The sequence below is a fragment of the Neolamprologus multifasciatus genome, chromosome 19, assembly GCF_963576455.1.
Source record: "Neolamprologus multifasciatus chromosome 19, fNeoMul1.2, whole genome shotgun sequence".
NCBI lineage: Eukaryota > Metazoa > Chordata > Actinopteri > Cichliformes > Cichlidae > Neolamprologus > Neolamprologus multifasciatus.
In genome coordinates this window covers 26402111-26417591 of record NC_140457.1, presented here as the reverse complement: position 1 = coordinate 26417591, position 15481 = coordinate 26402111, and the positions used below count along the sequence as shown (strand labels likewise).

Sequence of the window (15481 nt, the reverse complement as noted above, 5' to 3'; positions counted from 1 at the left end):
TAGATTGTCATTTTGAGCCCTATAAAATAGCTAAAATAAAAATAACTATAATCCCTGAAATAATATTTGCAACATTTTGTTAAATTCCTTAAATTAAATATTTAAAAGCTGCACTCTATGGTGATGTGCAGAGAATAACAAAATCTGTGTCAAATATTTATGGTCCTAAATAAACCTAAATATGAAGTAGTGCAATCCCAGTGAAAGAGAGGATATGAACTGTATATAACTGTAAATGATAAATTATACAACATGTAGTGTGATATGCATATGTAGGAATTAAACTTTTTTTTAAAAACAAATGAATGAATTGTAAAATGCAAACAATTTAAATCATTGTCAATAATTAAATCCACTTTAATTAATATTTTCCCTGTTGTTGCCTCTCCAAGGAATCCATTATCACTTTTATTTGGATCAAAGGAAGTGAACTAGGTTCACAATAGATTATGCCTTCTAACTGGGTAGATGGATATACCTGAAGTTACCAGACTTTGTGCTATATTGTAATTGTCAAGTGTTCCCTTAACTTTTTTTGAGCAGTGTACAAAATATCCTTGCACTAATGTGTGAACACAGTGCTCTGTCTTTGGTCTTTCTTTTCCATTTATCACAAATAGACCTGCTACTTTTCTCTTTGCAATTTACAATTTAGAAATGAGGATCGCATCATCATTAAAAGCTGCAGATATTAAAAAGGTTATTAGTGTATACTTCTGTTAATTTTGGCTGCTTCTTTGTCACAATGCTGTATAAAATTTTTATATCAATTATATTTTATAAATGTACTAGTATAATATCATCTGAAGCCTGCTTTAAAAACAACTTGTATTATTTGGGATGTGCAAGAAGGTTGGCTAATGCAATCTTATTGAGTCTCAGGTCATGGCAGTTAAAGAGTAGCACCTTCATCAATGAATGGGTACCATGTGTCCCATTTATTAAGATGCAGAATTGTAGTCAGAGTTTCATGACTGCGCCACCAGCTACAAAAAAGAAGCATACAAAGGTTTTTCCCCATAAAGGGCTCAATGGCAATACCTTAGAGTATAGGTGTCAAACTCTGGCCCGCGGGCCAAATTTGGCCCGCAGCTTAATTACATTTGGCCCGCAGAGCCATACCAAATTACTGTTAGAGCTGGCCTACTGGTATTATACAGCTAATATATATATTGTTTAGTATTAAGCTTTGCTTGTTCCATATTCAGTTTTTCAGCAAAACTTGTTTGAGTCCATAAGAAAAGATTCATTCTCATATCTGGTGGAAGATTCTTTTTTCAATAAATATTAATGTTAGCCCGCGACTTTGTTCCAGTTTTGAATTTTGGCCCACTGTGTGTTTGAGTTTGACACCCCTGCCTTAGAGGGTACCACTAAGGTACTGCCTGGTATATAATGGCATAGTGATGTGCCATTTTACCTTTAAAGGTAAAACAAAATACTTTTTTCCTGGGGGAGGAAGACTACCTCTGCATGATCATAAATGTGGTAGACTTTCAAAACTTTATTTCACCTCCATTTAAAAACTTGAGTTGTGTATGCTTGTAGGCAAAAGGGTCTTATTTAAAACTGATCTTTGCAAACGCACATTTCTTGGCGCACTTAGAGTTTATTCTCTGACATTTAATCCTCCTGTGGCCAACAGAAATGGCTTGTATTTATTTTGAAGCACAGCTCAAGTCATTCTGGCAGCATGAGGAGGTGGAGGGAAGGTTAAGAGCACTTCGGGGATCCGGTTTAGGAGTGAGTGAGTCAGGCGAATTTAAATCTGTCTCATAGTCAACAGGACAATTCCAGCCAACACACACGGCAGACACATTTAGAGACAATGACGGCAACAACATGAGTCATACAGCAGCAGAGAACTGATTTCAAGGAAATGTTGGAGTTATTATACTGCAACATAAAACATAATTACCTGTGCTTGTATGCTGCCATACATGGTGTCATACAGAAAGATGAAACAAGCAATTCATCTTTGATCACACATTCAACATTTCAGTCAGTCTCGCAGACATGAATCTGCCTGTTTAATATATTCTAATTTAAAAATCCAGACATAGAAATAAACAGGTATTGGTCTCTAAATTTTGAAGCTTTGGTATTAATGCTTTGGCTGCTGTTTTGTTAGTTTTACTGTCAGAAGTGACTATATTTGGATAAGATTCCAGAGTGCCATGTCATAAGCTAAGGCTAGCAAGCTCTGTTAGCAACTAGTGTCCATAACATACAAGCTAATGACAGGCTAATAAAATACCAAAACTAGACCACTGATTTCTTTGACCTTGCAACTATTTTTCTCAGATAATTCCAGTAAAAATGCTTTAGAAGAAACTGACACTAGCAATGTTCAGCTCATCTTTGAAACCAGGGAAGCTATCCTCTGCTGGCTGAAAGAATAGGTTGAAGGCTCTACTTCTTTATTAGTGATGCATGTATTAACCTAGCTTGTTGCGCCCCTCTGCAGCCCCTAATCTCTTTGCAGTGGCAGTGAAGGAGTGTTCAGCTGTTGCTAATTGACCACACCTAGTCAGGTGTGGCTGCGGCAACAAACATGTGGAATGATAGAAGAATGAGGACCCAAATGCAGACATGGATGCAGGAGAATGTTTTGAACGGACAGCGAGGCTTCGGCTGAACAATACTGCAAACCGGTGGAACAGAGAAAACTAACAACACCTAAACTTGGGAAAACTAAGCATAACATGTAACCTGAGGGTGGAGCAGAACTGGGGGATGAGGAACTGGGAAACACAGGGAAAGCTGACAGAGATAACGCTGAGGCAACATAGGGAAGACACGCAGAGGTAACACAGATGGACCAGTAACAAGCAGAAGAAAAAACAGGGCTTGAGCCAGGCCGTAAAACATAAATGGGGGCTCGTCCAGGATAGTTTGGACATTTTTGTGGAGAGATATATATTCCAATTATGTCACAAATAGATGTTACTCATCATGTCAGATCTTTTTTGAATGAGGTAGGTTTTCTGTGGGTTAGTTTTAGGTCTTGTAGACTTCTGGTTGAGAGGCTCAGCAACATGCCACACCTTCTTGGGAGACTTTTTTCCAGGGATGAGGGGGGTACATGAAGGCTGCATTCTGGATCTGATCATTAATATCTTCATCTTCATTGAAAGGGAACGTCCCACTGAGACTGCAAAAACATAAATACTTTTAGTTTTTGCACATTTATCACTAATCATTTCATAATAATAGAAATTCATTAAAGTATAGATAGTATCCTATAGATGTTACAGTGTGTTTACAGAAACACAACTAAAAAAGGAGAAGGATGAGATAAAGGAAAAACAAGCAGAAAAAAGAATAAGATTTTAAACCAAAATCTACTCAGACTATCATGTTTATCAGTAAAGGTCTCAGCCTACCTGACATAGATGATGACTCCAACTGACCACATGTCCAGAGAGCGGTTGTAGCCTTTATTTCTCAGAACTTCAGGAGCAAGATATGCTGGTGTTCCGACCACTGAACGCCTGAATGACTTCTCACCAATGATTCGAGCAAACCCAAAATCACACAGCTTCACCTGCAGCAGGAGCAATATAAATTACTAAAGCTGTTAGTAGTGGAGGTAAAAGTAAAACAATGTAAAAGCTGGCTGGTCATTTCACAGCATTATATCTATGGTCTTAACCTACACAACTGTCAGACTGGTAATACTAGAGTATAGCAGTGATATGTAATAAAAACATGGGGTTTGTCACAAAAAATGTCTAAAACAGTTAATTTTTATGTGTAGTGTGACACATTTGACATTCATTTGTCTTTATAATGTGAGGCTTATCAGTGTCTTGGACAGGGATTTATTACTCTTTAACCACCTGATCTAACATAGTAACCATCTAGCCAGAAAGAAATATCATGTAGCCAGAACCTGGTGTTAGTATTTAAATGGACATGTGGATTGATTCTAAGTGTAATGAAGCTACTAAAAGAAAAAAAAACTGTTGGCTGTTAGCTTGCTGGATGATTCACTCACACTCAGGAGGAAGATGGAAATTATTATGGATATGTTGGCTCTTTTCAAGGTTGTGATGAATCATTTCTCTTTTGCAGACCTAAACATGCAATCTCACATCGTTGTCTAAATGTATTTCGAGTTATTTCACGGGCTGTCTCTCCATCCTGATACTCAAATACGGAGACTTAGTTTTGGAGTCTTAATGTAGGAAAAATCAATAACTCTTTATCGAGCAATGAACCACACAAGGTGGTTTCAATAGATATCAAAATTGTCTCTCTGTAAGGTTGTAGAACCACATGGATTTATCAGGTTATGTCAGGTAATGTCAGGTAATGACATTGTTGCATCTCATCAATCAGCATCTGGGCAGAGCATTTTCAAACTTTAGTGTTCTTCCAGAATTCAGGAAATTCAGTTTTTCACCCTGACCTATTCCCACACCTGTGGTCATAACTAAAAATGGTAGGCTGATGAAACTGGCACATTATATGAGTGAATAGTTATACTAAATGTTGACATATGCATTGCTTGGTTTTGGTTTCTAAAAATTAAATTTGATGCCTGGAAATCTGAGGTGCTCTAGTCACCTGAAACTATCTCAAGTGATACAAATTCTTTTTAGGCATACATCAGATGCATCAACTAAGTCATTGTGGCAGGGCGTGGCCTGCGGTGCCGTGCAGAGGAGGCGGGCGCACCTGTACGGCATCCGCAATCACGCCCCGCTGACTTAAATATTGTACTGGGTCCTGTGGTGGTGGTTGTTGTTGTGATAATGTTGAGCGGGCAGCGGGAGAGCTGCAGCTCTGTGAGTATTGTGGACAGCAACCGTGTGAGTCAATAAAGTGTCGAAATGCCACTGGGTCTGCCGTGTATGTTTACAGTCATACTTGTGTTTTTAATTTATTTCTATATTAAATATAACACATTAAAACTTAACTTATAACTTTTAGCATAGTAGAGCTCAGTAGTCACAGAGCCACAGTGATCTAGCAGATCTTCTAGTAGTAGTTTACCTCATTTTTAGAGCTTTTCAAACTATAAATAATGTGATTTTACCGTGTTTTATGACCTTATAGTACTTCCCCCCAAATAAGAAATATCATATGTTCATAGTTTTCAGTAACATTATTGACTGAATTGACTATTATTCTCTAGCTGACAAAAATTTACTCCATTATGACAGACAAAACTGGACAAAAATGTTTTGGGAGGTCTTGGATCATCTATCCGTGGAGGAAAAACAATAATATACAGAGAAACTATGAATTTTGCAGACTTGTGATCCATACCCCCCCAAGCGACTTTATTTCAAAGTACAGACAATTACATGTATTTTTAAATATTCTTTGTGTATTTTTCTGGATAAGTAAATTATGCCGCCATGTGGAACAAGAAATTGTTCAGCGTTCAAATAAAGGTAAGCGCTACATAGACACGTAAATCTTTCATTTTGACATTTGCTGACTTGCACTTTTATAGTGTAGAACCAGAGAAGTTCCTATAGTATTCATTTGTCACATAAATGTTGTGTCATAACAATAAAGCTGAGTGAGTATTTTTCCATTGTCAGGCTAGGAATGTGTTTTCTCTCTATATGATTTCAAAATATCAAACCTTCTTTCTTAAAATATGCTAAATATATTGTTAGCTTTCTTGCTACCTGCAGCACAAACTAACTGTGTACATTAGTTATATAGACTAAACAGAACTGTAACTAACAGTTTTATTCAGCTATGCCAACAATATCTCTCTTTCTCCCAGTCGTATTAAACTAGTTTACTGACACAGACAGAGATCTGATGCCAATTACCTCAACTGATTCAGAGAAAGATAAAAAAGAGGATTTTGATAAATGTCATATTATTCTTTAAAATTATTGATTTCACTTGTTTATGGCAACCGGCTGACACGCGAACGTTAACACATCTCTTCCAAACGGAGCTAGATATTTGCATTTTGTTTGTTTCATGATATTTCAGAGGAACAGGCTGTGCAGATGATACACAGTAAGTATCATGTGAGGAATTATGAGCCAAACAGCTAAATGATGCATCACTAGAGTTAACAGTTAGTCTGTCTGACACTAACAGCTATTTCTAAAGACCGAACACTGAAGGAAGCTGCTAATAGTTACACTGACAGCTAATGGAGTGTCTATGTCCAACTTTTATTGCTTGCATCCACAAATACTAATACGTGTGCGTGTTTTGTATTTTCTGTTTCTATCACTGCATAACTTCACTCTTTCTGCAGCTCAGAACTCAACACACATCATCTTTTTTACTACTGTTGTTTGCCAATGTTGTCAAGACATGCAAATTTTTCTGTAGATAATTCAGATAAAATTAGAAATTAAAAGAATTCTGACATAACTTTTAAACAGCTATACTAAAAGTTACAAGATATTAATAGCTGAGAATTTGAAACCTTTAACAGATTATTTGCATAAGACTGAATAAAGGTAGTCAATATTATCTAAACGGTGCAGGACCTGGGTGGAAACACAACATCTATTTAACAGTCTCACAAATATCATCTTCAGCCTTAGCAAAAACATCTACTTGACAGAGCAGTTCTATTACTATTACATATTGTCATGAATAATATGCAGAACCAAGGCTGAATCATGATAGAGCACCTGCAGCAACACACCAGCAGCTGAATTGAGAAAAACAGTGAGTACTGATGAGGATATTCGGTTTAATGTTTAAAACATTAAGATAGCAATACTCCATTTCAGTCCACCATACAATGCCTGAAAGATAAGTTTTGTGCCTTGCTTTCCCAACTGGCTTCAGCAAGTTCAGGTTCAGAACATGCTTGCTCTGTTGATCTGATTGTTTGAGGTTTACCTAGGATAACTGACAAATAGCCCATCCAATCAACTGACTTATTTTGCAAGCGCTTGTATTTTTCCACTGAAAACTTCGTCACAAACACTTTAATCAACTGGCTCCTTTCGATGTAGAGGAGTAGCGAGTCTACTCTAACCCCAATCGCTGATTGCGAAGCTCCTTAAGGGAGAGGCAGCTTGTATCCATGATCTTGTTGTTCTGGTCATTACCCAGAGTTCGTGTGCATAGTTGAGGGTGAGAACGTAGATCAACGGGTAAATCCAGAGTTTATACTCTCAGCTCTCCCTTCACCACGATGCACTGTTACAACACCCACATCACTGCAGCCGCAGCCCCAATCTGTCTGCTGATCTCCCATTTCCCTCACTCGTGAACAAGACCCCGAGATACTTAAACTCCTCCACTTAGGGTGGATACACATCTCCATTTGAAAAACAGGTACTGTCCAAGCGTAACAAATAAACACATAAACATACTACCTGGGGGAAAGAGTCTGCAGAAGCCAGCAGGACATTTTCAGGTTTCAGATCACAGTGGACAATGTTCTTGAAGTGGAGATGACGCAACGCCACCAAGATCTGACAGTGAGACAGAAAAACACAGATTGCATTTGCTATAATGATGTTGGACCTCTTGTCAAACACCGGTCAGGCGGTAAATCTATGCAAGGGGAACACTAAAATACTATGATCAGGCCATAATTCAATTCAATTCAATTCAGTTTTAATTTCAATTTTAGTCCCCAGTCAAAAGTACAAACATAACTGACAAAAGCACAATGCAACATAACATAAATGAGACTCACTTACTGTCTGAACTTTACAACCCAATGATGTGTCTCTCCCTTTGAGATGCTCTGCCAGGCCTTTACTGAATCCATCTTTAGTTACTGCTGGGTTGCGAGTCTCTGCCTTCAGTTATGTTCTATTCATTTTCTTACCCATTGTTCATGTGCACAGTGAAGTGTCTGATCAGTTTTGCATCATTTGGCTGAATGTGAGCAGAGATTATAGACCTATACAATCAGAATTTTTCCAGTAATTCCTAGCAGCAGTAACATGATTATTAAACACTAGTGCTATTTGGGGGTGGCTGTAGCTCAGGAAGTAGAGCCGGTCACCTACTGATGGGAAGGTTGATGGTTCGATCCTTGGCTCCTCCAATCTGCATGTCAAGTATCCTTGGGCAAGATACTAACCTCAAGTTGTTCTCCGATGCATCCATCGGAGTATGAATGTGTGTAAATTTACTGAGAAAGTTCAGAGAAAGTGCTGGTGAGAATGGGTGTGATTGGGTCAATCAATCAATCAATCAATCAATCAATCAATCAATCAATCGATCAAGCCCCCCCCCCCCCCCCCCGACCTTACACACACAACAGAGACGTCACATGGGGATACAGGTCGGAGATCGGTAGCGTTACAGAAATATACACTACAATGGGAAAGTACAAGAGGAAAAAAAGAGGGTCACAGGGTCGGGTGGGGGGTGAGGAGTAATCCGAAGCAAACACAGCAGCCATCCTGCCCAGCGCTACCATTCCAGCGCGGGCTCAGACCCGCCATGTTCCCAGGAGGGAACAAGCATCAAAGGCGTTGTACAGAGTGCTTTGAGTACTCCGGGAGAGTAGAAAAGTGCTATATAAGAATCAGTCTTTTTACCATTTGTCACTGGATTTTTCTTAACAAAGGCTAAATTTATGGACCCAAACCTTTGTGACTTTGTTTTTACAGTTAGGGTCAGACAGGGTGATGTTATGTTATAATTGAGGCAAAGTATCACCTGTGTCACCAGGAACTTTGTGATCCTCTCAGGAAGTCGGCCTTTCTCACTGGACAGGATCATCTCCAACATGTCTCCATGAAGCTTCTCCATGACCACGAACACTCGCTCTGGTGTCTCAAACATACAGTCCAGGTTGACCACCCCTGGATGATGCAGGCTCTGAAAGGACAAGATAGATCAGTTTAGACAGTTTAAGAACAGTTTACAATCTTCTGGGTGGGAGTTTTTTCGTTTTTTTCAGTTAAAGATTTTTTAAATTGGATTTCTTCAGGTGAACCTGCCATATTTGGTAATAAAAATGCTTTAATCCTAAGTATTTACTATGAATTGCATACTTTTTAGCATTTATGTTATTTGTATGCAGTGATGGTTTAATTAAACTGGAATACAGATTAAGATGAATTGTGAATAGAGTTATGACCACATCTAAATTTAACAACACAAGCGCCTTCTTCATTTTAACCTTTGCATGCTTTTTGGGACAAATTGGACCTGTTTTGTTTTTTGACACCAGAAGAACTAGGTGTACTTCTTTTATTCTGAAATTTGATGGCTTAAAACTCAAATATGATATTAATAAAAAATTTTATACAGTTTTAAAGGTGGTAAAAATATTTGTACACTGAGGCTGCTTCAGTTTGACTGAACGAAAATCAACGAGTTTGAGGATTCTTGAAACTCTGAAAACTGTACATGCCATGTCTTTGTAACATTTTTAAGGGACAGTGATAACAGAGTTCAAGAGTTATCTTGACACTGTCACAAGAACTGTCTGTGTTCTCACTGCATGTGTCTAGGTTCCAATGACAGGCACCTAAAGGTCTTTGAAGTGTTATGGGTGAGTCTCAAAACAGTGAAATAGTAAAACAGCACAGGACTGATCACATATGATGCACATGAGGAACAGAAGTCAGACGTCAGAGACGGCCATGACACAAACACAATATGTAACAAAATAATCTAACACGTTACAGTCTTTTATTCTAATCTGAGATTAAAACAGAGATCTAATGAGGGGTTTTACATATAAGTAAATATTAGTATAAAATAAATTAATCTGAGCTGTGAATTTAAGAGTGGGAAAGTTATAACATCAAGATTTTCTGTTCAAGAAACGCTTCACCTAATCTTACAAGATGAAAGATGAAGATAGCTCTGAGGCAGCAAAGAAAACATTTATGTCAAAGGCCCTCATGACTCTTTGCATGCAAAAATGACACCATCTTCCCTGCGTGGGAGCTTTAGCAGCAGTGGCAATGGCAGCACAGCAATCTGAGCCTGGCCCCGATCAACACGTCACACAAGAAGCCAACACAAGGAGACAGAAGGGAAAGAGATGCAACTTCTGCTCTGCAATAGATGACTGCGAAACAGGGACATTGTGCTTCAAACGTGGGAAATACACGTCGAAGTCCCTAATCCCACGGATGCAAGGTTTCCCACCATTGCTTTGAATGGCAATAAGCCACTGATATGGAATATTAACAATCACGATGGCACTTGTGAGTATTTTTAATGGCCTCGGAGGATGGATAGTGCTGTTTTTGCTATTTTCACTTTCAGTAAACTAATATTTAAATTATTATGGCTTTTATGTTGTCATTTTTGGGAAACAGAGAGCATAATATTAAGTTATCATAGATGTATTTGATCAAGAACAAGTGCGCCTGCTTCTCTCCCTGGAGGTACGGTGGCAAATATATTACTTCTTTACTTGTACTTCCTGTCCTGGCTCACATTATAATTTATATTTAGCAAACCAAAGCAAAAACATGACGCTCATAAGATGAAGAAGAGAGAGCAGGATGGGTATAGCGCCAGGATGTTGAACTTAAGCAGTGCTGGCATGACTTTGCTAAGTGAAAGGCATGAAACACGCAGTTCTGAGAGTGTTTATATAAAGGAATGCCACGGCTTATATTTTGAAAAAAACACTGTCATACTGTAATATGTGTGGGTGGTTTATGTAGACGCTGCAGTTGTATAAATGAGCGTGCTTGTTTGGTTCAACGATCCCATCCAGCCAATCTGTGAAGAGCTCATAGACATTACTTTATGTCACTTCAGCGAGGATAAATCTGTTTTGGGTGAACATGATATGACTTTATACAATAAGCTGAAGTAAATGTGCCAGTGTACACTGACCACAACTCTCTCTCTAATATGAAGAATGTAAAATTGTATCCACTGTACTTTGCCTCTTATAGAAACGGTATTAATGATTAAAGATTCAAAGATCTGAAAGCATCCTCACCCATTTCCCTAACGGCTACAACAATCATTCAAATAAAATGCCAAAAAAGCTGATATGGACCCCAAAGGTAGCAGGAAGCCATTTCCCAAACAGCTCCAGTCTGCTGAGCAGCCAAGCAGAACAGATATCAGCTGAGGTGAACTCAAGTGTGTTTTATGTGCAGGTGTGTGTAGCAGCGGCGGCGGCAGAGCAGGAATATTTTCAGATGTCACACCCCTACAGTGTTGCCACGGTAATGAAGTCGTTCACAACAGGGAATTTTACTCCCTGCCAACAGTATCCTGAGCAGCATGGATGTGTGTGATGTGTGTGTGTGTGTGTGTGTTTACCTGCAGGATGGCCACCTCATTGCGCAGCTGACTCTCCTGTTTGGTGGGGAAGCGGAGTTTGTCGATGATTTTGATGGCAACGTCTCGGCCGGACTTCCTGTGCTTACCTGCGTGGAATAAAACCCCAATCTGAGTCACAAACACACTCAGCTGTTCCAGAATGTAATCAAAGCAACAAGTTGAAGAACCTGAATGTGAGAATTGGTTTTCATGGGTTTAAACACTGTAAATGTAATATTCTTCAATATTCTCGATTTCTGAAGCGTTGGTTAGATAAACTTTGACATCTGAAGAATGTTTCCAAAGTTTATCTTACCTTATGTCCTCCAGGATCCCCTTTTAATGGGAGCTTTTCTTTACCAACATAATCATTATTAACATATGTGTTTAAGCACTACTGTGTTCTACATCCTTATGGTCTTACTTTTAGTATCCTCAAAATCTAACCACATATCTGTGATATGGGTATGGTGTTGGCAAACACAACAACAGCCAAGCCTCAGCTAAGGAGTTTTGAGCTTGTGTGCTTGTGTGTGTGCGTATAATTTTTCTGTGATACTGGATTGGAAGAAGAGAGCAGAATTAAATAACTGTAGTAAGTGAAGCTGGTGCCCTGAGATGAAGCTGCAGTGATTTCTCCTACAGAATCGTGTCTTTTTGTTGCATGTGGACCTGGCGATCACAATTACTCCCTGATCTTATCCCATGCTTAAAGATATTTCTCAGGATTATTAAACTTTTTAAACATCGGGCACCACAGATGAAATTTCCAATTTCTTTTGCAGTTTTATGTCGACAAACAAAATCACTGAACTTTTTCCTGCACTGTGTTTCACAGAGGTTACATTTGATCTTAATGAATCGGGCTCTTTGTGGCACGTTTTACAAAACCTTTTTCTGAAATGTGTTGCTGGCATCAATTTCAAAATGTGCTGATATTTTTCACTGTTTCAACTACGTAAAATGAATTAAATACATGATTTTGAAATTATTATTTCTATTTACATTTCCTCGCTTTCGTGAAAATAGGGATGTAATTTATTTTATTACTTATTAATGACAAACAACAGAAACGAAGTGTGATTAAGTTTCATGTTGCCCATCTCTCTCTAAGTTAAAACCAAGTAATATTTCTTGTGTTTTTAGCTGTGCAGAGTCTCACAGACGAAGAATGTGTTCCACGGGAGAATAAAGTCACAGAAATTTAAAAAATACATTTACATGTATTGGAAATAGAAGATTCATTTTTTTGAAAAATGAATCTTCTTCTGAAAAAGAAAACATTATGCATTTGGTGCAATGACAGCGTGTCTCAAATTCAGGTTTTACCTCCGTACACAATGCCAAACTGTCCTGAGCCAAGAACCTCGTCTGGGAAGATTTGATACACTGAGTTGATGTCCTGGAAAACACAAAACACAGTCTGAGTAGCAATTCATAAATCATCAGATGGGGTCCAAGAAAAGGGTCAAATGAAAGTGAAATAAATGAGTGAGACCAGTGTAGCGAAGCCTAAACCCCCTGCCAAAGGATAATGGATGCAGGGAGAGGCTGAAGTTCAGGGTGTCCAAATCTATCAGCCCGTGGAGATAAAAGAGCTGGTTGCAGGGGCATGCCACCCTGAGGATGCAACTTAAGTTTAATATTTTGTCCTCACTCTTTTTACAAATGGACGCATTAGGAAATGCTTGTTGGGCGATGGCAGATGTTTTGAAACCAAGCATAACATATGCAGATCCAAAATGAGAGGATAGGAACTAAAAAAAAACCTTTACTCAAGTTAGCAGAGCAAACACCGTCCCCTATGACGTCACCCATTGGTGCTTTTACTGAGGTGCTCTGGTGTTAACATCACAAGTGACTTTTTGGAATACAGAATAGGTCCATCCTGAAGCACGACCTTCTTTGGGATTCTGTTTGACTATAACGGGGACAACAACCTACAAAAGACTAATAATAAAAAGGATAATAAAAAATAAAAATCTTGAAACTACTGATTGAGACCATAACCTCATTCTCCTCATTGTTTCCTGAGGTCATAGATCAAATTAAGTGCCAATACAACTCATTTTAAAATCGAGAAGTTTCCCCCCCACCTGCTGGGAAAGAAACAATGTCTCAGTCTCAATGAACTGGTCCCACCCAACTTAACTAAACATTTATAGCCCTACACTCCGACCACAGCACTTAGGTCTACAGACCAACTAAGTTGAATGTTCTCTGAGCCAGGCTTAAATAGAGGTGACAGAGCGTTTTTGGTGTCAGCCTCTAATCTTTGGAACCACCTACCATTGCACGTAAGAGCTAACCCAGTCACTCTGTAATTTGTAAAATGCAGTTAAAAGCCTACGTATTCTCTCTGGCTTTCAGCTCTAGCTGAGCTGTATATCATAGCTTTTACTGTGTAAACCCTGTTTGTTGTTTTGATTATGTCTTACTGAGACTGTGTACTTTAGCACATATTTGTTGCTAATTTAGTCATCATTTGTATAGCTTGTATAGTACTTTGCTCTATTAAGTTTTTTGTTTTACATGTGCTACAGAAATAAACATTAACTTGACTTGACTCACATTTTCACACACAGGAGACACTGTAGGTCCTTTTTTACATAAAGTCTATGACAACAAGTTGTAAAACATTCTTATGCACTCTGGGCCATAAAACATACCTTTCTCAGGTTTAAAATAGACTGAAACTGCAGGTTTCTGTAATTAAAGCTTCAGGTCATGGTTAAGTTCCTTGAATGGAAAACTGCAATGAAGGAAAGCAAAGGGAGGCTCACAGAAAGTGGGTTCAACAAAAAAAAGTGAATGCACCAATTCATCACCTGGGAGAGAAGATTTCCGGAATTATTTTTTTGGTAGAGAAAGCCTACTGTGCACCTCTCTCAGTGTAACTACACAACGTCAGTGATCCTCCACAGCTTTGACACCAAAGCTGCAAAATATTTTCTCCTTCATTTGTCTGTAATTACGTCTCCTTTTTCTCCCCTGTTAGCTGACAGCCTAATATCACACCTCAAGCAAAGAGAACAGAAATACAATATTATAAACTTCCTCCCCCTTCCCCGAGCTCACTGCGTAATTACCATCGTCACCATGGAAACCGTTTGGCTGAGTGAGTAATCACAGTAATCTCCATTTGAGGTGTTTGAAGACGTGCTCACCTTGGAGACGGCGAGGTGCACGTCTGCATAGAAATGGGACTTGATGTTCTCTGCAGTTGCATTTACATGCAATGCAATGAATAGAAAAATGAATAGAATTTGCAGATATTGGAGCCTGATGTAAATCTTTTTGATGTAAATGTAGTGTTTCAAGCATAGTGACACGCTCTGGGAATCTCTGCAACATGACCCAGAAGTCTTCAAATGCAAATTAAGAAGAAAGTGACAGAAAGCAGGAAAAAAAAAGAACTGGATGGAGGTGATTTGAGTATGAACAGGATGTTGTGTTGTCTGTCAGAGGTTGAAGATGGGGACTCTGTTTATAAGTGTGGGTATACAAACAACATGTCCTGATGCTGGTTTGAGTGCAGTGTCAGTTGGAGTGCCAGGAAACAAAGCATGAATGAAAGCATGGTGCTGATGTAACATCTAATCCAGGTTTGGGTCATCCATGTAAAACATTAGCTGTCCAATATCATCATGTCTAGGGGGACACATCCTACCACATGACTTAACTGACTGACTGTTAGTGGAAGGTCGGGTGAAACCTCGGTGCAAAAATGTCTACCTGAAAATCTGAAATGTTCAGTCAAAGCAAGTCAGTGTCTCATTTAAAATGAGTGAAAAACACAATATGCACTCTTGCCTGATGAAGATTGTGACTTGCAGATCTTGAAAGAACACTGTCACTTTCTTTAACTCTTATTTACAAAGCAGGTATCTGCAAGGAGGTTTATTTGCCAGTGACATTCTGCAATTCAGTGTTTCTCAGCTTTATTACTTTGATCTCAAATAAAAATTGGTTGGCTCCCTTACTTTGTGACATCACTTTCCTGATGGTTTTATAGGCTAGTTTGAGATTAGTTAAGGAATCCTCATTGGTTAAGAAATTGTCAGACAAAAGTCATTACCCTCAAGTCTCAAAACACCAAGACAGCAAAGGTGAAAATGCTCAGCACAAGGCTTCATGATATAACATAAGGACTTTACTAACCAGCGGGTGACATGGAGATAGACGGCCATGTCAGTAGTTTTAGAGGCTCTTGGTATTCTGATGTCGTCGATGTCATGGGTGCATGAATGTCTGAACCAAATTTTAAGAA

General features: G+C 38.7%; 1 protein-coding gene across 2 annotated transcripts in view; it reads right to left on the bottom strand.

The window, feature by feature from the left end:
* The window catches only part of prkd1 (protein kinase D1), a 75489-nt gene that overhangs the window by 12924 nt on the left and 47084 nt on the right, over nucleotides 1–15481 (bottom strand). For both annotated transcript variants that reach the window (XR_014871182.1, XM_085143303.1), the window contains exons 14-19: nucleotides 12541–12613; nucleotides 11212–11318; nucleotides 8626–8787; nucleotides 7323–7421; nucleotides 3387–3547; nucleotides 3048–3154 (exon numbers count right to left, since the gene is read on the bottom strand). Coding sequence is in view for 1 of the 2 variants with exons in the window: in XM_085143303.1 (XP_084999429.1) it covers nucleotides 3048–3154; nucleotides 3387–3547; nucleotides 7323–7421; nucleotides 8626–8787; nucleotides 11212–11318; nucleotides 12541–12613 (709 nt within the window). In the remaining variant the exon portion in view is untranslated. The remainder of the gene's footprint in view (nucleotides 1–3047; nucleotides 3155–3386; nucleotides 3548–7322; nucleotides 7422–8625; nucleotides 8788–11211; nucleotides 11319–12540; nucleotides 12614–15481) is intronic.